Here is a 26,005-nt window from a genome sequence, read left to right on the forward strand (position 1 = left end):
CAAGGCGAGAAAGGAAAACAAGAAGATGAATCGCCACGTCTTCTTGGTGGAGGTTCCGATGAGACTTTAGAACAACAGTGACTGAAAAGGAAAACAGCATCTGCTGGAGGAGAGGGGGAAGAATGGGCTCTGCTGGGAGTTGCATTTAGTATTATTTTTCTTTCTAACAACGTGAAATCATAATAGATGATCCACCTCTCACCTTAAAAAAATTAAAATTAAGAAAACAAAATAAAACTTCTCCAGACTGCATGTATTCAATCAGACCTCCCTCAGTGGAAAATGTAGTAACTTTCCCCAGAACACATTTTTGAAATAAAGCTTCCCTTGGCTTGAAGGCAGGCCTATGAAAGAGGAAAAAGAAAGAGGAATATAGGTGGGGGTCATGGTGGTAGTGATTAAGGCGACGACATGGTGGTAGTGATTAAGGTGATAATATGTCAGCTAGGTTGGTGGCATTCTTAACACTGGAGTAATGACATAGGGTATCATTGTTAAGAACACGGATTCTGGGTGGAAAGCCTGTCCCTGACACTTAGCTTGTGTCACAGTTTTCTCATTCATAAAATGGGTTAGTATGTTCCTACTTAGAATTATTGCGAGGAAAAACAAGTTTATATTTGTAAAGCATTTAAAATGGTGACACCTGCCTGACAAGTGTTATAGATGTGTTTGCTACTGATGCTATTATTGTCATAATTAATATTTTATTTTTTCTTTTAATTTTTTATTTTTTGAGACAGAATCTCACTCTGTCACCCAGCTGGGGTGCAGTAGCATGATCTGGACTCACTGCAACCTCCACCTCCCGGGTTCAAGTGATTCTCCTGCATCAGCCTCCCGAGTAGCTGGGATTACAGGCACGTGCCACCACACCCAGCTACTTTTTGTAGAGACAGAGTTTCACCATGTTGGACAGGCTGGTCTCAAACTCCTGACCTCAGGTGATCTGCCCACCTTGGCCTCCCAAAGTGCTGGGATTACCAGCATGAGCCACCGCACCTGACCGAATAATATGATTAATTCAGAAGTTGTATCCATCTTCCCAGAAACCCTATGAGATAAATAATGTTATCCCCATTTTGTAGAGGAAAAAACTGTGGTTCAGAGAGATTTAGTAACTTGCCTACAGTTACACAGAGAAATAGCAGACTTGAGATTCACAGCATCTAGGCAGAGTCTACACATTTTAACCATGAAGTTATTCCATTTATTAGATACCCAACTGTGCCAGTTTTTCTGCTAAGAACTCTTTGTAAAAATGTTTTCATTCACCCTCCCAGCAACTCTGTAGAGTCAAAATAATTACACCATTTTGCTGGTCAGAAAATTGAGGTGTTGAGAGGTTAAGTGAATATCCAAAATCATATAGCCAGGTAGGTCAGAGAAGGAGACTTCAGAGTTTGTCTGTCTGCGCTAAAGCCTATGTCCAATTCCAGACTAACTCTTGAAACAGCCAGAGAGTGTTTCTCTTTTTCACTGTTTCTGTTTGGTGCCATTGAATCACAGCAGGAAACAAAAGTGAATGCACATGTCCTTGTGCCATTTTCATGAGTCATGAAACAACAATTTTCAGTTATTATCACCCTACAAATGTTCCATGGCATAAAGCTCATACCCCCAATGGAGGGTCATTCTGTATTTTAGGCTGTATTTTTATTTTTTTAACAGATCGCCCTCCATTGACAGTAGCCAAATCGTTTTTGTTTTTTTTTTTTTGTTTTTTTTTTAAGCATAGAATGTGTTTGGCACTTAATAAAGTTGTCATAGCAATGTTGGAGACAGAGGAGCTTGAGTTCAAATGTCTATTGGTTGCAATTACTACATGGATCATTTTAGGCATCTCTCAATCCCTCTGAGTCTCGGTTTCCTCTTCTGAAAAATGGACGTAATTATAACACCTATAGTTTTGTTTAGAAAAAGAATGAGATAACATCTATAGAGTGTTTAGCACAATGCACAGCAGTTAGTGGACAATCAAGGATGTCAGTTAATGCCACCTCTTCTTCCCCTTCCTCATTGCCCAATCTCGGTTGTGAGTGATGCAAAGGCAGCCAACCCATCATCAGCAAAAATGGTCCTGAACCAAATCCTGATGCTAAATTACAGTGGTGCCATTTGCAAAATGACCAAACCTCCTAGTTCTCAGTTTCCCCACTGTAAAATAATGAGGGAATTTGATGAGCTCCCAGGGAGCTTTCAGCTCCGATTTTTAGGAATTAAATCCCAGGTTGTTATTGTTTTAAAACTGGTGCATTTTAAAAGAAATCAGGGCTTGGGGAAGAGAAAGGAATTCCTTTCACCCAAAGGGTCAAAGGGGGTCACTGAGGGGACAAAAGAGCAGGAAAAGGAGGTGATGGGGCGGAAGGCTGACGTGCGGGCAGCACCAAAGATCTGAAGTACTCAACAGGGAGGTCTGATGGATGCATTCAAACACCCTTGAGTCAGCACCGGTTAGGATCAAGCTTGCCATCCTGCCTCAGACCAAGGCTTACCACCTCCTTTGGAAACCCGGGAGGCCTACCCCACAGAGAGGCAGGGCTGGAATGAAAAGAAACAGAACGGCCTCTGACGCCAGAAAGGAGGAATTCTAGCCCGCAGCCCAGGTCAGCTTCCTGACTCTCAGGAAGGGGTCAGGCTCAGGGAACCGACTTGGTGCTTGCTTGAATGTGAGGAATCGAGACCAAACTTTGATGTGTGCCTTTGAAAGGCAGCCAGAGTCCAAGGCAGGTGAATCTGGGTAGCCAAGAACAAGGACTTCATTGTGATATTTAAAGTGACCAGAAATTCATCTGCACATACATGTGCCTTGATGTACATCTGTGCAGTTATGACTGAGGTGGCCTGGGAGAGGGTAGAGGGCTCTGGGCTGGGTATCAGGGCCTTTTCTTAGCTCCTGGCTCTCAGTTGTTTCTTGGAGTCCATGTTGGGTTGGAAGAGACATTTAATATTCATGAGCTGTGATCTCTACTTGAAGGGAGTGCCCTGAGGGAAATTGAAATATTAAGCAAGTGAGGGATGTAGACCTAATTGTATCCTCCTTTTCTTTTTGGACAGAAAAGTAATGTGCCTAAAATAAAATGATGGATGGGCAGTAAGGATTGTGTGAAAACCTCACTGCTAGAGCCTGCAGGAAAAAATCGGCTGCTTGCCCCAACATGTGCAGTCAGACCCAGGCAGAAGATTCTGCAAATTGGCTGCTGGATGATGTCATTCATTTGTTTAGTTCATATTTTTTTATTCCTGCTGTATGCCAGGCACTGTGCTTGTTTCAAAGAAAACAGCAGTGAAAAAGCAAGGCCAGGAAGGTTAGGAAAATGATACAAATAATTATTTAAGTGTCATTGTTGAAAATGGCACTACATGGAAATACTTGGAAGTATATAACCAAAACGCATCCTTTACATTGAGGGGGTCAAGGAGATCTCCTTGAAGATTTGACATTTAAGCTGAGACTTGAGGGTTGAGTAGGATGTGGACTCATTAGGGAGATATGGAACAGGTAACTGAGCAAGGATTGCAAGAAGTTAAGACTATTCAATTCCCAAGGCAGAGAAGAACTTTTGAAGAGGGAAAAGGAAGTCAGCATGGCTGGACTGTAGTGAACAAAGGAGGGATGAGGCTGAAGTCTAGCAGGCTCTGATTTCTCAGGCCCTTGAGGACTATGGTGAGGCTGCTATATATGGCATAAAGGAAGGAGAAGGTGACTCAAGCGTGTGCCTTCTACACTCTCCACCAAGCCCTGCCCTGGGCATAATAGCCATGTGCATGCTTGCACAGACCAGGTGTGAGTAAACCACCACCCATGGCCAACCCAACCTGCTGCCTGTTTTCATAGACAAAGTTTTACTGAAACATAACTATGCTCCTTTGTTTACATATTTGCCAGTACAAAGGCAGAGTTGAGTCATTCCAACAGAAATCTTGTATGGCCCACAAAGCCAAAATATTTACCCTCTGGTCCTTTACTGAAAAGTTGTTGACTGCTGGCAGAGGTGGATGAGTATACAGTTGAACTGTCATATCCTTGGATCCTACATCCTCAGATTCAATCAATCTCAGATACAAAATATTTGAAACTAACTGACTAAATAAATAACACTACAACAATTTAAAAACAGCGCAAATAGAAAAACAATAAAGTATTTCCAATGTATTAAGTTTTATGAGTAATTTAGAGCTGATTTAAAGTACATAGTAGGGTGTGCATAGGTCATATGCAAATACTAAGGGACTTTATATAAGGTTCTTGAATATCTTCAGATTTTTGTATCCGAGGGGGTCCTGAGACCAATGCTTCGAAGATACCTAGAGATGACTGTGTAAAAAAGTATAGCCAGTTGGGCAGAATAAGCCAGATGAGAGAGAAAGAGAGCGAGGAGTTAGACAATCATTTCATCCATCTCCCTCCTGAGCCTATACCGGCATAGCTATAATTTCACTGACTCCTCATGTATTTTACTTCCACATCTGTGTCCCTTACCCTTAAGGGAAGAAGCCGTGCCATCTACCCTAGTGTCCCAACATCCAGCTCGAGCCAATCATTGAGACACTGAAGCAAATGACACTTTGAGGCTAAAAAGGGTGGCCAGAGGAACCCAAACAGATGACCTTCCAAAAGGTTCAGGCAGCATCCAGGATCCTCCCCTGACCAGTAGAAGGGACTGTGTTGATATTTATGGAGAACCTGCTGCAGTAGCTCATTTCAAACCCACAGCACCCCTGGCTGCCAGGCATTGTTAACACCACGTTCCGGGTGACACAACAGAGCCCCCAAATGTTTAAGTGACTTTTAAGAATGTGGTCTCTATTCAATAAATATTTACTGAGCTGGGAAACCACCCACCAGACAAGCAAATCTTCCTGAGTGCTACATCTTATGCCAGGCCAGCTGCCTCACACCCCACTTAACTATCCTCTTGATTTTCCCAGGGCTACAGGAAGGTAGGGGCCGTTATCCCCCACTTTACATGAGAAGTTGAGGCTCAAGAAGACGAAATGGCTTATTCAAAGCGGGTGCTTATTAAGTGACAGAGTTGAGATTTGAACCAAGATCTGCCCAACTTCAAAACTAAAGTCACCAGGTGACCTCCTCCAAAATATGAAACCTTTAGAACAAGAAGGAGCCAGTGAGAAGTACACAGTCGTCCCTCACTATCCTTGGGCAATTTCTGCCAGGACCTCTGTGAACACCAAAATCTGTGGCTGCTCAATTCCCTGATATAAAATGGAGTAGTATTTGCATGTAAGCTACGCACACCTTCCTGTATACTTTCAAATCATCTCTAGATTACTTCTAATACCTAATACGATGTAAATGCTACATAAATAGTTGCTATACTGTAATGTTTAGGGAATAAGGACAAGAAAAAATGTCTACACATGTTTAGCACAGATAGAATTTTATTTTGCATCTCTTGAATTCACAGATGGAGAACCCATGAATATGGAGGGCCAACTGTATAGACTGCATATATTTCCACCCTTTTTCCATCTCACCATCTCAGACAAAAGTCATAATAGTACACATGACTCAAATTATTAATTTAATTAAATTAATTGGATAAAATTCACTCAAGCTTTTTCTCTATTAATTCCACTGGTTAATCATATTAATGCTATGAGGTAGTTTTAACATTATACAGGCATTATAAGTAAGGAAAGGGAGGCGCAGAGATGTTACGTTCCCAGTAAGGGATTCTAGCCCTGGAAGTCTCTGGCTCTTAAGCCCTCAGGCTTAACTACTAATTTATGCTACATCTCCATCATTAAGGTTATCTAATAAAGTGTGTACTCTCAAGGGCTGAACAGCCTAGCAGCAAACAGATAATGAGAAGGGGAAACAATGCACGGAGCTAAAGAAATCTTCACATAACAAAAGGATCCCAGGGTCTTTTTAAGAAACACTGTCTGAAGTGTTTGTTTACAGATCATTAAATACTTAACAGAGGAAGAAACTAAAAACCACCGACTTTCTCTAGGCCAATACTGATTAAGTACCAAAGATATGTTAACATAAAGCAAATAAGAAATTATAATATTATTAAAGGACTGAGTTTTTTTCATTTTAACTTACTGGACAGAAAGATAAAATAGCCTAGGTCCAGTGCCTGTCGCTCTGCCCTCAAGCACACGGTTGCTTTTCTCTCTCCTCCAAGCAGCAGCCATGGTGGTCCTGCAATCAGCCTAAAATGCATGTGACCAGGCTCACACTGGTTTTTGTCTATATTAAGCACCTGCTGCATACAAAGCTCTGTGCAATGCAGGGTTAAGCAGCAGAAACCTTTGTTGGAGGGCTGCGGAAGACAGTGGTCATTAAAGATATGAAGGGATTGGCATTAGAGGCCCCCTGGGAGCAGTGGAAAGCCCCTGGTTGGGGGGTTGGTGAGCCTGGGAAAGATTTCTGGACAGTGGGACTCAGATAAGACCAGGTTTGACACTCTGCCACTATAAAGATCCAGACAGAGGGTTTTTCTCTGTACAGTGAGTGCACCAGTCCTAAAGGAAGCTACTCCAGGGAAGTCACAGGGGGTGAGTGGGCAGTTCTCATCCCATAGCAAGCAGTAGTTTCTGGGCAGAGGCATAGCATGATGAGAGCAGTATTTTAAAAAAGATCAACCTCCCTGAATGGGATGCTCTTCAATGGCCAACAAAATACTCTTGGCGAACTGACCCAAAGAGAAATCAGGGTGATTTTAGCTTTCAACAGCAGTCAGAAACCCAGCCCAAATTATCCATAAGTTTAAATTAAACTATCAGCCGCCGTTGGCAGGACTCTGAAAGGTCCTGGCTGGAGCTGGTTCCTCAGTTTAGGAGTCCAAAACCACGTGTATAATTTGAGTTCAGCCTCATTACCAAGGAATGGTCTCCACGAGAGTCTGAAATCCCTTTTCCATTTGTCCGTGTGCTTTTTGCCAAGAGAACTTCTAAAGGGACAGGGAGGGAGGAAAAGCTGATTGACCTGCCCCGAAGCACAAGGACCACTTGTCTGCCTCAGGCTTCTTCCCCCAAATACCTTTTTCCACCTGAGAAATAGAAGTGATTTTCCTGACTTCATAGGAGTGTTATGATATATTGTTTTATTAATTTATAAACTTATTCATTCATCACATAGGCTTTTATTTATTGAGCACCTCTTATGTGCCAGGTTCATGCTAGGCCAAGGATGCCTGTGTTTGTGACAGTTCCTGTCTTCCAGAAAGTGATCAACAAATATTGATTATTATGGCTAACAAAAATAATAATCTAGTTCTTACAAGTAGAGAGTGACCTGTCCCCGGAAGAGATTGAGCAGAAATGTGAGAATCATTCTTTAGGGAAGCCATGCATGAGATTCTATTAAATAGCATGTTCAAACAGAGATATTTTAGTATTTTTCTCTTTTGTCTTATCTGGCTCTTTCTTGAAATTCAGAACTCCTGGTACCTGTGAAGCGTTAGCCTCTTCTGTTTTTCTTAACTTTTCTGACCATCCCTCCACAGACCTTCTTTCACCTACTCCTTAAGTATCAGCAGTCTCCAATGTTCCATAATAGGCACACTTCTCATTCTCCATTCTTTCCTTGTATGACTCCAAAATCTCTATCTTTAGTCTGGGACTTTTTTTTTTTTTTTTTTTTTTTTTTTCCCATGAACTTGTATATCTAATTGCTCTACTTTGACGACCCACGGGAACTCACATTCGACACATCTTACACAAAGCTTGCCATCTTTCTTTCCAGACCTGCTGCAAGTGTTTTTCCTAATCTCAACTGGTGGCGCCAGTAGCCAACCAGACATTTAAACAGAAGCTTGGGAAACATCCATAACTCTTCCCTCTCTGCCATTTCCCACATCCAAATAATTGCCATTCTTCCCATTTTACTTTGAAAACGTTATCTTGTCTGTGTCCAAATCAGTCTCTCTCGCCCTATGATCATTACTCTACCTGAGGCCCCCTTCAGCTCCTGATTAGGCTTTTATAAGAGGACGCTTGTAAAATGAACATATTGCTTATTCGTTTTTTTGCTTGCCCCAATCTACCTGCCCATAGGTGAGAGCAAGCTTTCTAAAGTGCAGACACCTTTTGTTGCCCTCCAATTGAGAGTGTCAGATGGCTCCATGCTGCCCTTGAGATAAATTTAAATTCCTTGCTGTGGCATTTAAGACCTTGCATGATCTGAGCCCAGGATTTTCTTTTCTTTTCTTTTCTTTTTCTTTCTTTCTTTCTTTCTTTCTTTCTTTTTTTTTTTTTTTTTTGACAGATTCTCACTTTGTTGCCAGGCTAGAGTGCAGTGGCACTATCTGGGCTCACTGCAACCTCCACCTCCTGGGTTCAGGTGATTCTCCTGCCTCAACCTTCCGAGTAGCTGGGACTACAGGCACATACCACCACACCCAGCTAATTTTTGTATTTTTGTAGAGATGGGGTCTCACCATGTTGGCTAGGATGGTCTCAATCTCTTGACCCTGTGTCCTGCCCGCCTCGGCCGGGATTTGCATTTTATACTCCAATACCATCTTGTGCTTTATACCTCCTACTTTATTGCTGGCCTCATCTCATTTGCTCACAGTGTCCCCGTGCTGAAATGTGCTCTCCACCACCCTTTCCTCCTCTGAGAGATACAGCCCAGGTGTTGCCTCCTAAGGGAAACCTTCTTAAATCTGGGTAAGATTGCATTGGGGGTCCCTTCTCTGTGCTCCCAGAGTAACTTGTACCTCAGGTCAGAATCCTGTGCCGTCATCATTTACATATCTCCCCTCTCACTAGGACCTGAGTTCTTGGAGCACTGAGACCTGCTTTAATTTATCTGGTTTCCCAAGAGTTAGTCCAGGGACTGACAAATAATTTTTAGTTCAGTAAATATAGAATAAATGAGTAAAAGAAGGATGTATTTCTTAAGGGACAGTTTTATTTTTCAGGCAAGAAAGTGTAGTTGAGCTTTGCTGGTCTTTAGAGTCAGACAACCCTGTTTGAATCGGAGACTTTCCTCCTTAGCTGTCATCTCAGGCAGGTTATCTTGGGTCAGGTGGCCTGGGGTGGTGGTTTCATGCTTAGACCCCAGAACCGGGCTGCTTGTATCCAAATCCTAGTTCCTCCACAAAAGGGGTGGGGGTTTCTTTAAAATGTTAATGTTACTATACTGATACACCAAGAGGTAGAAAGTGCGCTATCTTAGCCAGCAGTACTTTTTTGAGGCTTCTTTTACTAAGTAGAGACAGGCTCAAACGCTGCCTTTCCTTCTCTAGCTCTATACTGACAGAGGTCATTACTCTTTGGTAAGGTCCAAAGGCTTTAGAATTTTAGAAGAATGGGTGGGTGGAACCAGTGATTTTGGTGGTATTTGGATCACCCCATAAGACTCTCGGATGGCCCCAAATTGAGCTGCTTTTTAATACCAAATCTCAGTCTGCGGCTTGCTTCCATTTGGGGAGAGAGCCTAATTAACTCGTAGCTGGAAAGAACTGCAGGTCTGCCACCCCCCAGGCAGAGAATTCAAAAGGAAGTGGATAGCTGTGTAAATAACACTGCTTTAAGGGGCATTTAAGCCAATGCTCTTTGTTAAGGAAATTGATGGCTTTGTAAGTACTGCGTCTGAAGGGAGTACTTGAGCTGAAGGTCCCCATCTCGCCTCGTAAATTTCCTAATGGACTGTGGGCCTGGAGGCTGGGCCCAGCGTGTTCAATCACTTGCCAACAAAAACTCGGATTTCACTCTAAAAAAATTAAAAACGTTTAACCAAAACATAAGTTATTGAGCCTGTGCAGTTTAACTGTGGCACAAGGTAGCAGAGACAGATTACTTCCTTTAAGGAAAGGGAAACTCCTCATCTTTTACTTTAAAAAATTTGTTTTTTAAATGCTGGATGTGGTGCTATGTGCTTTCTCAACAGCTTCTCATTTTTTTGTCCTCATAACAGTTGGGAAGATAGCGATTATTTTGCCAATTTGCCAAAGAGGAAACTGGGACTCAGGGCTAAAGTGTGCTGGTCATTGACACCAGCTAATTAGTGAAGAGCCAGGTTGTGATCACAGCTCCATCAGGCCCCTGAGCCCCCAAGTAGTGCCAAATCGTAGGGCATCCCAGAGAGAATCAGATCCGCCCATCTCATCAGATTCTCCGGAATATCCACATCCATACAAAATAGATTAACTGGACAGCATGGGAATGACTTACCCTCTTGAAACCTCAATTTCTCTTTTTTTTTTTTTTTTTTTGAGACGGAGTCTCGCTCTGTCGCCCAGGCTGGAGTGCAGTGGAGTGATCTGGACTCACTGCAAGCTCCGCCTACCGGGTTCACGCCATTCTCCTGCCTCAGCCTCTCCCGAGTAGCTGGGACTACAGGCGCCCGCGACCACGCCCGGCTAATTTTTTGTATTTTTAGTAGAGACGGGGTTTCACCGTGGTCTCGATTTCCTGACCTCGTGATCCGCCCACCTCGGCCTCCCAAAGTGCTGGGATTACAAGCGTGAGCCACCGCGCCCGGCCGAAACCTCAATTTCATTGTCTGTAAAATGGAGATAATAATAGTACCAAACACGGAGCTCTTCTAGAATTGAATGCATTACGTATTTGAAACATTTAGCACAATGCCCAGCATGGAGAAAGTCATCCAGTTATTCATTTCACAAATACGCTAAGTACAATTTTAACTGGGGAAGCGGATGATGGTATAGGAAGACCTAGTGAGGAGCCATTAGCCCTTCTGGGGGTGGGTTTCCAGACAGGTTTTCGAGAGGTTAAACTATAAATAAAGGACAAATGGGGACTAGTCATAGAAAAGGCAGAACTGGGGATTTCAAGAAAGCTTCTGCAAAGGTGGGGAGGTGAGAGGGAACATGGTCCACTTGGGGCAACGACAATTTGTGTTTGGAGCTTAGACTAGAGTGCGTTGGAGAAGAGAGAAGCCTGCAGAGGAAGGCAGGGACCAGAGTACACCTTATCAATCATCATCAAGTTCCTGTCGGGAAAAGTTGAATGAATAACTCAGTATCTTCTAAGGCAACCACTTTCAATTTTAGACCAACTGTGCTTTGTTAGAAGAGTTTTCCACTGTGTCCTCCCTGAGCCTTCTTTTCTTCAGATTAAGCATCTTCATGCCTACATGATTATTGCTCAGTGATTGGTGCCTATCCAGGGTCCTATTCTTTGACCATATCCTACCACATCAGTGGCCCAGAATTGGTCTCTTCAGCCATGACTGGTCCAGCTAGGACTGGAGACAACTTCTCTGGCCTCTAGCTTGGAATCTATAGCCAGTGACTCAATCTGCAGTCTCATGCTTTTGAGAGGCGGAGGTTGCAGTGAGCCGAGATTGCGCCACTGCACCCAAGCCCAGGTGACAGAGCAAGACTCCGTGTCAAAAAAAGAAAAAGAGAAAAGATTTAGGACCAATTTATTTCTGTCTCCCTCCCTCCCTCCCTCCCTCCCTTCCTTCCTTCCTGCCTCCCTCCCTCCCTCTTTCTTCCTTCTCTCCCTGCTTTCCCTCTTCTTATTGAGAGATGAGAAAGACATATACACACCTTGTTAAAGAAGAAAATTAGTTAAGCAATACAAATCAGAGCATATAGATTTAAGTTGTTATAGTATTTTATTCTAAGGGCTGAAGAATAACCCATTCATTACATAAGAGAAAGAAAACTTACCCAAGAGCAATCTTGTGCACCGTCTCTCTTCTGTTCTGTAGAGGACTGCAGTGTGTCTCACCAGCTTGAAGATAGAAGACACTGTGGCTTGAATGGCTCATCTTTTTAGACTTATCTAAACCATATAGCAGGAGGATGGTCTTTGAGGTGAACCAAACCAGTCAGAGTTCAGGGTGGGAGGGATCCATTTTAACACTCTGGTTTCTGCAGGGGAGCCCTACCAAGAACATAGCATGCTGCGGTCACCTTAGTCACAACCAGCTATGCCAGATTGGGGTAACTGGCTTGGTTTTCATGTGGTGCCTAACTCATCCTCGAGTCCTTGGCCCATTGGTAGACATAGCATCCACTTGTCCAAGCTTCTTTCTTTGCTGGAATCTTATGCATGCCCTATCAGAATGACGGGCTGCTTGTTTTACTGGATTGCAGAATAGATATGCATATATATATATATAGAATATATATAGCTATATATATAGCATATATATATCTATAGATATATAGCCATATATATATAGACTTTCATTTGCATGCATTGCTTTACTTAATGCTTACAAACATGCATTTCTCACAGAGCAATTTTTATTTCACATTGAATATTCCCAATATTTGTATAATAAGCCTTAATCAGCCAGTCAGAACCCTTGACCTCTAACAATTATGCGGCATTCAGTGAGTTACTTAATATTTCTAAGTTTCAGTTGCCACTTTTATACAGAGAAGCATAGGAACTAGAATCATATAGAATGTCTAGAGAACCTTACAGTGTTAAACCGTTCATTCGTTCAACAAATATTTCTGATTATCTTCTATGTACTAGTATCTGACTGCAACAATGCACACAACAGCCCATGTTTCTGCTCTCACGGAGTTGCCATTCTGTTTTAGAGAGAATACAATTATCAAGCAAACATTTGAAGAAGTGAGATCATGCTATGAAGGGAATAAAATAGACTAGTGGTATAGACACTCTAGTGAAGGTGAAAACTATTTTTTGATAGTGTGTTTAGAAAAGTCCTCACTGAGAAGGTAATGGTTGAGCTAAGACCTAAACAAAAAATTAGAAAAGTCATTTGATAATTGGGGAGATGAGGTCTGGATTGTATCTGCAAAAGTAAAATGTGAAAACAACACTGCTTATAGTTTTTATGTTTGAGTAGTTTTTAGTTTTCATAGCATTATTTTACTTTATCTTTACACCCACTTTGGAAATGGGTAGGAAAAGTAGTACTGTCATTTTTTTAATAAGCAAAAAGAGTCAGATGCAGAATGATGATATATGTTACTGGTACCATGAAAGTAAGTTAGCAACAGAGTTGAGGTACACACTTTAACTTCTGGCCCCTTATTCCATCTGCTTTTCGTTACAGTTCTATGCATGTTTTTCAGAATGGGTTCATCATCCACACCCTTCTTGATCTTCATTTTGCTGATCATGTTTCTCCATCTTTTTTTTTTTCATGTTTTCCCTCTTAATTGAATAACTGATTTAGTGATCAAAGGGCAAAATGTCAAGAACCAAATATATCTTAGAGTGACACAGCTAAAAGGGATCACAAAGCTACTTGATTTAATTCTTATTCTATACAAGGGGAAACTGCAGCCCAGAGAGGGAAAGTGACTTGTCCAAAGTCATAGGGTTGATCAGGGCATCTATTCTAATCTCCAGTTCCCTTGACTCCCTGCCCATTACTGTAGCAGGCTGCAGAGTTTGAGAAATTGTCTCATATTTTCTCTCTTTTCTTTCTCTCTCTCCCTTTCTTTCTTCCTTCCTTCTCTCTCTCTCTCTTTTTAATATGGAGATACAATCACACTAAAACTGCTGAAACTCCCTTTGTAGTTTGCCATCTTTTATTACCCTCTTTCTTTGCCACTTTTTGCACGCTGTCTGCATATCAATGTTTTGGATTATTTTTCCGTTTATTAGCTTATATTATCCAGGCCAAATTTCATTTCATTATTTCCTGCCCATACTTTTATAGACCTTTGGGTCTTAGGTATTGCTCTTCCTTCTGTTTGTGGTTTGAATGCCGGCCTATCTCTTGGCTGCTATATAATTCACGTGACACTGGATTTTACCCCCTCTTTCATATCTTGAGATATCATTGAAACCCAAAAGAGAACTGGCTGAAAGTCATTTAGGGCTTTGAACATTCTGCTCTGTTGGCTGCATTGTCATTTATAAGGATTACTATCTTTGCTTACAATCTTTTTAAGCCATTCAAATTACTATACTAAATTTAAGGTGATGTAAATGCATCTTCAAGTTCCAATTCATAAGACTGTCAAATCTCTTTATTAAATTTTAGTCTAATATGTGCTACCTTTCCTATCCAGATATTCCATTTCTTTTCAAATTCAGTTAGGATACAAAATAAAACAATATATAAGACATATGTTGAGGCATGATGTCTCATAGGAAAAAAAATATATTGTGGGACAATTTGTATAGAATTGGATTTTCCCCCTAATATGTGCTTGGATTCATGCTCTGACCTCTTTATAATTAATATTTTCATAAAAATTTTTACATAATACTCTCTGCTAAAGCAGATTGAAATCAGGTTTGAGACATCTTCAGAATCATTGATAACAGAGATTCTAAAACTCCAAAATAACTTTGTTAATTCATCATTTACTGAGTACCTGCTATGAGATTGACACTATCCTAAGTATTCGGGATATTAATTACAATAAGACAAGGGCCAGAAATATCTGAAAATTCAAGAGCTGTACAAAATCATTCATTCATTTATTCACTTATTCATGCATTTTTAAACATGACATAATATAGCCAGGTAGTTTTCTTGACCCCGATGGAAAAGATGCACTTTGAAACATGCTTCTATTAAACTTGTGTTGGTTGTATGGGAGCAGGGAACAATAATAAATAAATATTTTTTTTATTTTTTATTTTATTTACCTTAAATAAAATAAAAATTTATTTAAAATAGTGAATACTACAGTAAAGGAAATAAAACAATATGGTATGCTACTTTGCAGTGGGGATGGAGGATTAGAATGTGAATTCACTGCTTGTTATTTGAATATTTGAAATGACTGCTAAATAATGAAGAGATCATCAGAAAAGCCAAGAAAGAGATATTCCAGAAAATGTGAACATCAAGTTCAGGTTCTTGGATGCTTACTTAAGGAATAGACACTTGTTGTGTCGATAGATGTCTGTCTGGATGAATGAATGAATGCATGAATGAATGGAAGGTAGTGAGCAAGGAGGAGAGTAACAGAAGATGGAGGGATAAATCAGGGGCTTGTGGGCCTGGATACAGACTTTGAACTCTTCCACATGAGATGTTAAGCCATTGAGGAGTTTTAGATGAGGGGCATGGCATGGCGTAGTTTATGTTTTTAGAAGAGCACTATAGCTATGTTCTGAAGGAGGGATAGTTGGGAAACAAATGGTTGAGAAAAGAGAAGCAGATAGGCTGGTTAAGTGAGAATTGCAGCAGTAGTGATGTTGGCTTGAACTAGGGTGGTAATGATAGAACAAAGTAGATCTATTTGAAATTTCCCAGGGAAAAGGATCCTATAAGGTATACTGATGGACTTTCTGTGGTGTTAAAGGGTGAGCTGAAAAAAAGTAGGACAGATGACCGGGAAGGTTTTGGTTTGGCCATTGTTAAGCGATCGTGTTGTCATTTACTAAGGTGGAGAAAAAGGGAATGTAGGGAGAAATCAGTATTTTTGTTTTAGATATGTTTTTTGATGTCTTTTGATGATTTTGTGATGCCTTTAAATAGGTAGATATTTGGTAGAGATATAATTTTAGGCAGTTGGGACTCAGAGAAGAGGTCATATCTAGGACTATAAATGTTTCAGTCATTGGCACATAGAGGTTTTAAAATTTTTATTTAGAAACTGAGACAGGATAAGAAACTGTAGATAAAAAAGAAAAAGGGGTCCCCATCTAACCCTGAAGTCTGGCAGCATTCCATGTAGAGTTAGGGAAGGAGAAGCCCTCAAATGAGTCTGTGGGGGAGAAGCCCAGACGACTAGGATGACATAATGTCATGGAAGTCAAGAGAGGGAGGCCTGCAAGAAGCAGGAGGGGGCTACTTCTTTATATGCTTCAAGGCAGTCTAGCAAGATGGGGATTTTGACATTATGCTCAGCTTTAGCAACTTTGAGGTTGATGATGACGTTAATGAGATTGATTTTGGTGGAGTGGTGAGTATAGAAGCTAGACTGGAGAGAACCGATGGGTGAAGTGTAGGAGACAAAGTGAGTAACACTAGTTTAGATAACGCAATAAATTTTACTGTGAATCATAGAAAGAGAAATGTGGGGTAGGAGAAATAGTATTTAGGAGACGTATAACAGAATGAAAGGAGGTTTACGTTTTTATTAATTTAAAAACTTTGTATTTCTCAAGAGTTTTTACATTTTTAAATCTTTAGATGGGCTATATTCTATTTTGCTGATTTGGGACACTAATGATGTAGGACATAGAGGGAAATGGTTTGTACCAAACAAGTAGTGATGCGGAAAAGTGAGAGATGTCATGGAGCTGAAGTTGCTAGAATTAAATCTTAATGGAAGACTCAAAGGCAGGACCAGCCTTTCAGGCTAACGAAGTAAGGGCAGATGCTCTGAGATGTGAGTTCTGGGAAAGAACTGGATGCATTTGACGGTGGAGGTGTGGTTGGAACTAAGAATAAATAGGAAAGTTGCAGCTAGATTACAAAAAGACTTGAAAGCTAGTTGGGGAAGTTAAAATTTTGTAGGAGTCTATGAAGTATTTCAAACAGGCCAGACACAGTGGCTCACGCCTGTAATCCCAGCACTTTGGGAGGCCAAGGCAGGCAGATCACCTGAGGTCGGGAGTTCGAGACCAGCCTGACCAATGTGGAGAATCTCCATCTCTATTCAAAATACAAAAAATTCGCCGGCTTGTTGGTGCATTCCTGTAATCCCAGCTACTCAGGAGGCTGAGGCAGGCGAATCACTTGAACCTGCGGAGGTTGCAGTGAGCCAAGATTGCACCATTGCACTTCAGCCTGGGCAACAAGAGCAAAACTCTCTCTCAAAATAAATAAATAAATAAATAAATAAATAAATAAATAAATAAATAAAGTATTTCAAACATGAAAATATTCATATTTTAGATAAATCATTCATAGATTCATAGGCTGCTTTGTGAGAAGGGATTGAGGTGAGGAAGATGCAAAGCCAGTTTTGAGTGTGTAAGGGCTAAGTAGATAGAATATGAGGCTGTGCTACAGGTGCCTTCCTTGATGGGCCTGAGTGTAGAGTTAGTGTGATAATGTGACTACTTCCAGGGACGCTCTTCTTTTCCAGTGCCTTCAGTTTGTTGGAGGATGCTTGATTCTCACAGTGAAACACAGGGAGGAATTTCTGGCCAATGTGGGTATGTGGCCAACCTTTGAAGGAACCAGAAACCAACTTAAGCTCCTCAGATTCAGTAGACCTAATCAGCATCTGAAGCTTGTTAGCAGATTCTTGGTTCCTTAGGAGCCCTCACTACCCTGTCTTTTGTACTCTGGGCAGGCTGATCTGGTTGAGGAGGTTAAGAAGAAACCCTGGTTTGAATAGAATTAAATGAGGTCAGCAATGTGGGTTTGACACGAAGCCTTTGAAAGATAGGCTATATAAAGTCAAGATATTTCTGTCCCAGAGGAAACATATGCCAATATATAGCCACCTCCCGGCCCCACCCAAGCTTCCTCTTTGTAAACCTTCAGCGGGTAAGCACTCCTGCTCCCCTTGTTCCAAGAAACTAATGTTTAAGTACAAAGATCGCGCTTTGTTGTGTGTGTGGGTTTTTCTTTTTGTTGCTGTTTGGAAGAATTTTGATGTGGCATAAAGACTGTTGTTATTGAACTCATCTCTAAATAAACAGCTAAACTTAAAATATTCTACTTTTTTTCTGGCCTTTAAAGATCTTTTTGAAAAGTAATCATTGGACTAAAAGAGAATATCATAATGCCAATCACTGTTTTATTAGCTAGAAATAGAAATAGATGCTAATTTCTCAAAAGCTGTCCTATCTTTATTTGCAAGAAATTTAGACAGGTGAATCCACTCATTGTTTGGAAAAAGGTTCATTTCAGAAGAGTGCACATTCAAAATCTTTGCTTTCTCCTTGAGCTCTAAATTAGTGACTAAGAACTCTCATCTTCTCATCTACAGGTAGTTTTGTGTATGTTTGGCTTTCTTTTTGGCTCATCAATGAGCTGGAAGATTAGTAACCTCAGTAACTTCCCAGACTAGTTATATTTAGCCAATACCAGTGAATGTTACAAAAAGTGAAATCAGAGATTTCCAAAAGTAATTTTGAGACTTACTTAAGGGTAACCAACTATTTTGCTCCCGGAAGTATATATTGAAAACTGGGCCAGGCATGGTGGCTCACACCTGTAATCCCAGCACTTTGGGAGGCTGGTGGGGGGCGGTAGATCACCTGAGGTCAGGAGTTCCAGACCAGCCTGACCAACCTGGTGAAACCCTGTTTCTACTAAAATTACAAAAAATAGCTGGATGTGGTGGCGGGTGCCTGTAATCCCGGCTACTCAGGAGGCTGAGGCAGGATAATTGCTAGAACCCAAGAGGAAGAGGTTGCAGTGAGCCAAGATCGTGCCATTGCATTCCAGCCTGGGCGACAGAGCAAGTCTCGGTCTCAAAAAATAAATAAATAAAAAATAAAAAATAAAAAATAAAATTTTCAGTCTCCTCATTCCTAAGGGATAATTTCAATTTATTTAACATAGTATTGCAATCTTTTTTTAAATCTATCTTCAGATCAGTTTCTCACTGTATTAGTTCCAGGATTTACTGCATTCCCTTGCTCAAGTATTGGTCAAAGTTTATCCTTTACTCAGACACCTCTCTTTGCATGCTCAAATTATTTATACCCTCTAAGATATTTCCCCCAAATCATTTTGTCAAGGAAGCCTTCTCTCATTTTCCCAAGAAGTATTGATTGGAGGAGGGCCTGTCCTGATTCATAAATGTATTTCCAGCACCAGCACAACAAGCAAATGTTAGTATATTGATTAAATGAATTTATAGACTTCTCCAGTTCTCATCTGCTGATTAGGAGATATTTTAGCTGGGGATTGCAATAGCCCTCACTCCTAAAATCTCCAGAAAGCTTTGGTAGCTCTTATGTGTTGCTCATTCATTGCTGAAATAATCAAAAATGAATTACTGGGTTCTTTGTGTTAGCTGGGCATCTCAGAAATGTTTGAGAAGCAATCCCTTGGGGTTTAATTTTGAAAACTGCAATCCCAAGGTTTGAGGAAATTTTATAGTGAAGCTGATAAATCTTTTAGAAAAAGTATGACATACCCTATAAGAAGGTGCCTCTGTTTTGATGAAATCTGGTTTGTAGTACTATCATGATATGGTCAGTAATAGCATTATGAAAAAGTACACAAGCACCTAGTTAGTTTAGACTATGTATAATCTTGTAATAAATGAACTCAAAGATAAATCCGTTGTTACCTTTCATTTGTTGTTCATCTAGTCATATATTCCTCAATCACTGGTTTGGTGTCCCCTTTACTCTGAGCACTGTTATGGGTTGGAAATACTACTGTGAAGGACTCACAGTTCTGTTCGCAGAGATCTTGTCTGCCTGATAAGGAAACAGACCCGCAGATAGACAGTGAGGAAACTGTGTTGGAAGAAATCTAGGAACTGTGAGAACACAGGAATGACACTCAGCTAGGGTGGGAGTCAGGAAAAAAGGATGAGGAATAGAGAAGACTTGCAAAGGAGATGCTCTCGATGAACCTTGAAGAACCAGTGGGAGTTAGCGAAGTGAAAAATGGAAAGCACATTTCAGGCAGAGAAAAACAAGCTTTGTAAGGGCATGGAGAAATGAAACGGAATTGTTGGTGTGGAATGTGCATGAAGAAGACAGTTTTTGGATGGTCTTGTATGCCAAGCTAAGGAAAATGATGTTTTTAAAAATTATTTTTATGTATTTATTCATTTTTTTTTTTTGAGACAGAGTCTCGCTCTGTCGCCCAGGCTGGAGTGCAGTGGTGTGATCTCAGCTCACTGCAACCTCCTCCCGTGTTCAACCGATTCTCCTGCCTCAGCCTCCTGTGTAGCTGGGATTACAGGCACACACCACCACGCCTGGCTAATTTTTGTATTTTTTGTAGACACAGGGTTTCACCATGTTAGCCAGGCTGGTCTTGAACTCCTGACCTCGGATGATCCACCTACCTCAACCTCCCAAAGTGCTGGGATTACAGGCATGAGCCACCATGTCTGACAGGAAATGACCTTCTATAAGTAGTGGAGATCTATCAAAGGAGGGGTATGGTAAGATTTGTATGTCAGGTAGAAGACTTATAGCCAAAATACCTTAAATTATCCCAGTATCCTGGAGAATACACATTATCTCAGGCCATGTTTGAAGAGCACATTGACTTCAGTTAGCTTTTACAGTAACCAATAACTTATGACTATCTGTTCAACGTTTTGAAACTGATAAGAGTCAATGTGAAGGCAAGTTTCCTTGTGAAAATTATCCCTAATATCTTGTACTGAGAAGACACGAATGATTTAATTTCTTCCTCCCTTCTCCAGCTCTGACTTCTTTAACTTCTTTAGCTATTTCTGTCACTTATTCACCTGAGCGATTCTAGTGACATCATAAATTCCCAAAGTTTCTAATCCAGCTAAGTTAATTATTGTCCACCAATTGTGTTGAAATCATTCCAATGTAAATCAATATATTCTTTTCTTTAGGTTGTTTCTTTTTTCTTTTGTTTGTTTACTTGCTTCCTTGGCATTTATATTGAAAATAGCTCATGCATCCTCTTTGATCATGTCTATCCTTCAAGATACCTTAGGGTCTAGGGCTGGGTAGAGAAAAGTAGAATCTCTAATTAAGAAGACTTCTTCTCCAACTCCAACCTCATTATCATCACTGTTAAGAATAGACCCTGTGTCTTTAAGACCAGTATTATTTTCCCATCTCAGTCTGTTATGCTATTTGATCATCCTCAGAACCTTGTTGAGAAAGTCTAAAATGTAATTTTGTTTTCATTTTATATATGAGGAAACTGAGGCATAGGGAGGTGAAATACCATGTCCAAGATTAACCAATAATCAGAGATAGATCAAGAGCTTGAATCCAGGGTTTCTGACTTCAAGGATAAGAACTCAACAATAGCTCTAACCTGAGCCTTTGCTTCAAGGTAAGCTAATATCATTTTCCTAAGATTTGGTTTTCCAAGCTTTCAAATGGGAATAACGATCTCTGTGCATCTTAAGTAGTGTCCTGCAGACATGCCTCAGGAACTCAGGGACATGGCATTTCACCTTGATGCTCCAGACAAATGAAAATAAGTCAGCTGGTGGCAATATCAACTATGTCTGTCCACTTACACAAAGTCAATCTGCCTCGGGCTCTAGAAGCTGAACTCATTTCTTCCAAAAGGAAAAGAAAGTTTCTGGCATATGAAATCTCAACTGAGGAAGACAGACTTTGCTAATGGCACCTACCCACGTCAAGTCTCCTAGCTGGATAGAGCAGATTTCTAAATGTGTCATCACATGAAAGGGAATGAATCTGAAGTGAGGAATTCCCTGATATGAGGGGAAGATGGCGTGGGATGGAGAAATCAGAATGCCCAGTGCAATCCCACTATCAGCTAGTCACCACCTGGCTTACAGCTCCATTTCCTTCTCCCTAAGATGTAGCCTAAAGAAAATAGTCAAAGGGTACAGACTTTAAACTATATTTGGTTGAGAGTATATACATCGGGGATGCCAGATTTTGGTCATTCATTCGTTCAACAAATATTTATTGAAAGTGTATTATGTTTTCAGGATGTGTATGTGTATAAAAGTGTGTGTGTGTGCACATGCGTGTGTATGTCTGTGTATAATTTTCATAGTACCCCTCACAATGAAACGTACTGTATTATTATCAATGCCACCTGGCTACTACATGGAAGTTATTTGACCTTGGTATTGACTTCAGACTCTTTTTCACTAAAACCTGCTCAGCATCTAGCAGAAAGTATTTAGGGAGCACCAAGTAAACTGATGTAATGAAAACAAGACCAGTTTGTTTTAGTGTTTTGTTGTTGCTGTCTTTGTTTTTTCCGGCCGCACATTTGTATTCCATTCCTCACTCTGTTCTCTTCTGTGCTTGGGGCAGAGGGAGTAGAGAGGGAGAGAGAATTCCCTAGACACGGGCTGGCAGATGTAGCTGAAGGGCCCCCGGGACACTAGTAGCAACAGAAACTGAATAGCTGTGTCCAAGGATGTTATTTTAAAAAGAGATTCACAATAGCTTTGTCAGCAGAATCTTGGGGAAGAAACTGCATCTTCTCTCTTTTTTTCTCTCTCTCTCCCTTTTCTTTTTAACTCCATCTTTTTTTTCTGTCTTTTAACTCTTCCTCTACCTATCTATATATCATCTATTACTTATCGACCTGCCTGCATACCTGTTTACCTACCTATGTCTATTTCTACCTTTCCTCCATTCTCAGGTTCTGCTGATTCCTAGCAGACAAATTTATTGTGGTCTTAAACATAATCAGGAAGAAATTATCGTTTAGAAGAACTAAAATATAACCCCAATTTCTGTCATTGTGAGAGGTTTTTTGTTAAGGAAATTAAGTTATTTTAGAGACTAGATCTTACCCTTACAGAGAACATAATCTTACCCTATTTTTCTTTATATTGGAGGAGAAGAAAGTGATACCAAGAGTTAGGCACCCCTATGATCTTATTTCCAAGAGGTTGTTTTCATCATTCTGTAGCTATGGCATGTAGGGGGAAGATTTCTCTGCTAGGTGTAAAAAGGCCAGTCTTCTACTTCTTGCTCTGCTACCACCTGTCTCTGTGACCTGGAAGCAGATGGCTTCCTCCTCGAGCTTAGTTTTCCATTAGATAAAATGGATGAAGGGGCCAGTATTATACCCACAATCATCTGAAATCACTGCAACCATGCTGGGTAAATATCATTACCTCCATTTTTTTTTTTTTTTTTTTCAGATGAGGGAAATGAAGTTCAGAGAGGTTAGGTTATTTTATTTTTGTCCTCTTTGTAGTGCTTATAGGAAGCAGAATTCAAATTTGTACCTACTTCTGCCTGATGTCAAAACCCTTGCTCTTTTCAGTTCTCTGTATTGGGTTTCTGAAGAGTAAACTCTGGATTTATGGCTGGTCACTCTTGGATTGGGCCTAGGTTATACGATATGTGGAGTGGCCACATTCATAAGAGCTTGGAGCTACTGAGAAGTACTGAGCCTGTATTCTTTCTATGGTTGAACTGCCGTGAATGCTGCTGGTCACTTATAATGAATTGATTTATTCTGTTTCTTTTGCTCATTCTTTCTTTTTCTCTCTTTTTTCTTTTTTCTTTTTGTTTTTTTGCTTGTTTTTTTTTTCAGACAGGGTCTTGCTCTGTCACCCAGGCTGGAGTGCAGTGGTGTGATCACTACTCACTGCAGCCCTGACCTACTGGGCTCAATAAATCCTCCCACCTCAGCCTCCTGAGTAGCTAGGACTAGATGTGCACCACTGTGACCAGCTAACTTTTGTATGTGTTGGAGAGACAGGGTCTCATGTTGCTCAGGCTCATCTGATTGCTCAAGCAATCTGCCTGCCTTGGCTCTCCCCAAAGTGCTGGGATTACAGGCATGAGCCACTGTGCCCGGCCCTATTTGGGGTCCTTTGATAGTATTTCACTAGGTAAACTGTTGGCAGAAATAAACAAGGGATTTTGGAGCTTGGAAGAAGTTCAGCATTCTGCTGCCCCTGAATCCAATGACTCTTCTTTTCAGATATGTAGCATCGTAGAAATCTGTCTTGTTTCTCCTTGGCAGGGGCTCTTTCTAGCTAGGGGAAATTTGCTTGAATGTGTTTCAAGTGAGCACTGATTTCACAAGCTGATTTAATTCCTCCATTTAGAAGCAAATTGACCCATTAAAAGAAGAGTATTTTTTTTTCTCTCAATGATTATTCTAGGATGTACAAAGCACATTTATGTTCATTTCCTATTAGAGTTCTATGCTTATCCTGAGGTTATCCTGGTTGGGACTATAATTTCTACATTACAGATTGGGGACAGGGGGAAGAGGCCAAGAAGTAAGTGAAGCCAGTTGTGCAAAGATACATAGCTAATGTAAGGGACAGAAACCAAACCCTTGTCTTTGGCCCTAAATTCAGTGCCCTCTCCAGAGCTCCACTCTATTATTTTGTGGAAGAATGTTCTAAATCAAGCAGAAGCCTTAGGGTGACCATATATCCTGATTTGCCTGAGAAATTCAGATTTTCCCAGGATATGTTCCTTTTGTCTAGACATAATTTTTAATAGCACCACTGTCATTTTCAAAGTGCTCTAGTTTGGATGATAAATTATATAGTAACCCTAAGACACTGGCTAGCAACTATATTTCAAGGAGCTCAGAATCTTCCAAAAGTCCTGCAACATGTAGACTTAATAGCAGCACAGTGTGATAAGTGTTAAGATAGAAATCTTTATAAAATAGGCACCCACACAGGAGGTGGTATTTAGCTTTGCCTAGAAAAGTTGGGAAAATAGCACAGAAGAGCTGATGCTAGAATTAGTAAAAAGGTGGACAAGGTGATCTCTTTTGGATGGCCACATTGAGGTTTTTCCTTGTATTGTTCTGTGTTGAAATATCAAGAAACATGCATAGGTCATACCTACTTAGAAGGCATCCTACTGCTAGCTTTGTGCTTCTGTTATCCTTGTCCTTGCAGCTAAGTGAGAATCATTGCAGCCGGCTGCAGCTTTAAATCATTCCAAACAGAAGCACTTGCTGTGGTTTAGATGACATGGGAGCTTGAGAATTCACTTGGTCTTTAACTAAAACTCCTAGGGTATCCGACAAGCCCTTAGAAGCCTATAGCATTAGACAGGAAGGGTTCTTGGTGTCTCAATAGCGTAACCTCTTTCTCTGCTCTGATGGTTGAGCCCAGTGCGGCAAGGAGACTTGTTCAAATAACAGAGCAATTTGGTTTCAGAGCTGGAATTGAAGCCAGTGTCCCTTGTAAATCAGTTCATGTTTTAATGCAAAATTGAAATCCTCTTTGCAGTTAAACAACCCCCAGTTTGCATCTGTGAAATTCTTTTGTGTCAAATATTGCACTCAGAACTTGGAAAGTGAATGCCTGAGTTGGAGACCCAGATCAGGTATTAACACACTGTGTGATCTTGGGCAAGTTATTAAAGATGTATGGAATCTCAGTTTCCTCATCTGGAAGAAGAATATCTTCCACACGAAGTTTTTATGAGGAATATTTCGAATAATGAAGGTGAAAGTGTTTGTGAACTTTTTATTACAGCATAGACACACAACACGAGGTCTACCTTCTTTACATATTTTAAATGTACAGTACAATATTGTTAACTATAGGCACACTATTTTACAGCAGATTCCTGTAACTTTTTCATGTTGCAAATTGAAACCACATACTCACTGAAAAGCAACTCTCCATTTCCTCCTCCCCCAAGACCCTGGAAACCACCATTTTACTTTCTACTTCTATGAGCTTCCCTACTTTACATGCCATCTATAAGTGGAATCATGCAGCATTTGTCCTTCTGTGACTGGATTATTTCCCTTAACATGGTGGCCTCCATGTTTCCCATAACATGGTGGTCTCCATGAACATGGTTCATCCATGTTGTTGCAGATGACAGAATTTCCCTCTTTTTTTAAAGACTGAGTAATAGTCCATTGTGACTAACAATGATGGGCTTGACAGTACCAATGGTTTTGGTGGTCTGATTCTGCAGCTGCTGCTGATTGCTGAGGCCAAAGAACAAATATTTATTTATTCTCTCCCTTTCTATGTCAATCTTTTGCAGATGAACCCAGCCGGTGCTATTTCCATGATGGTGATGGGGTATGTGAGGAGTTTGAACAAAAAACCAGCATTAAGGACTGTGGTGTCTACACGCCCCAGGGATTCCTGGATCAATGGGCATCCAATGCTTCAGTATCTCATCAAGACCAGCAATGCCCAGGCTGGGTCATCATCGGACAGCCAGCAGCATCCCAGGTAAGATCCTAAGCATGTGTGACATTTCTTGCAGACATTCAAAGTCTCCACTATGCCCCACAAGGCTACTCACCTCTAAGGCAGTGTCATTGGCTGTGGCCACTTGAGTATATTTTTATTAAATGTACTGTTAGGCCTTCATGAATACCATTTGTAAAGGATTAGATCTGGAATTGTTAGGGCAGGGAACACTGTATGATAGGGTAGTGACTGTCCTCCTATTTCCTTGCCTGTAATAACTAATATTTGGAGAAAGAACTCCATTTTGCATATATCATGTATTTCAATGAGGTAAGAATGAATTTATGTTGGAAGTCCCACTTTTTAGGGGGCGC

General features: G+C 40.7%; 1 protein-coding gene and 1 long non-coding RNA gene across 2 annotated transcripts in view; one reads left to right on the top strand and one right to left on the bottom strand.

Annotated features, from left to right (window-relative positions):
• The window catches only part of PAPPA (pappalysin 1), a 246,402-nt gene that overhangs the window by 123,321 nt on the left and 97,076 nt on the right, over positions 1-26,005 (top strand). Inside the window, 1 exon segment of the mRNA XM_032164971.2 lies at positions 25,477-25,670. Within this exon segment, the coding sequence (XP_032020862.1) occupies positions 25,477-25,670 (194 nt within the window).
• Positions 8,211-26,005, bottom strand: part of LOC116475589 (uncharacterized) — an 85,442-nt gene continuing 67,647 nt past the window's right edge. The window contains exons 6-8 of the long non-coding RNA XR_004249929.2: positions 11,625-11,841; positions 10,473-10,939; positions 8,211-10,166 (exon numbers count right to left, since the gene is read on the bottom strand). This is a non-coding gene — a long non-coding RNA (uncharacterized LOC116475589). The remainder of the gene's footprint in view (positions 10,167-10,472; positions 10,940-11,624; positions 11,842-26,005) is intronic.

The sequence above is a fragment of the Hylobates moloch genome, unplaced genomic scaffold (assembly GCF_009828535.3).
Source record: "Hylobates moloch isolate HMO894 unplaced genomic scaffold, HMol_V3 SCAFFOLD_10, whole genome shotgun sequence".
Taxonomy (NCBI): domain Eukaryota; kingdom Metazoa; phylum Chordata; class Mammalia; order Primates; family Hylobatidae; genus Hylobates; species Hylobates moloch.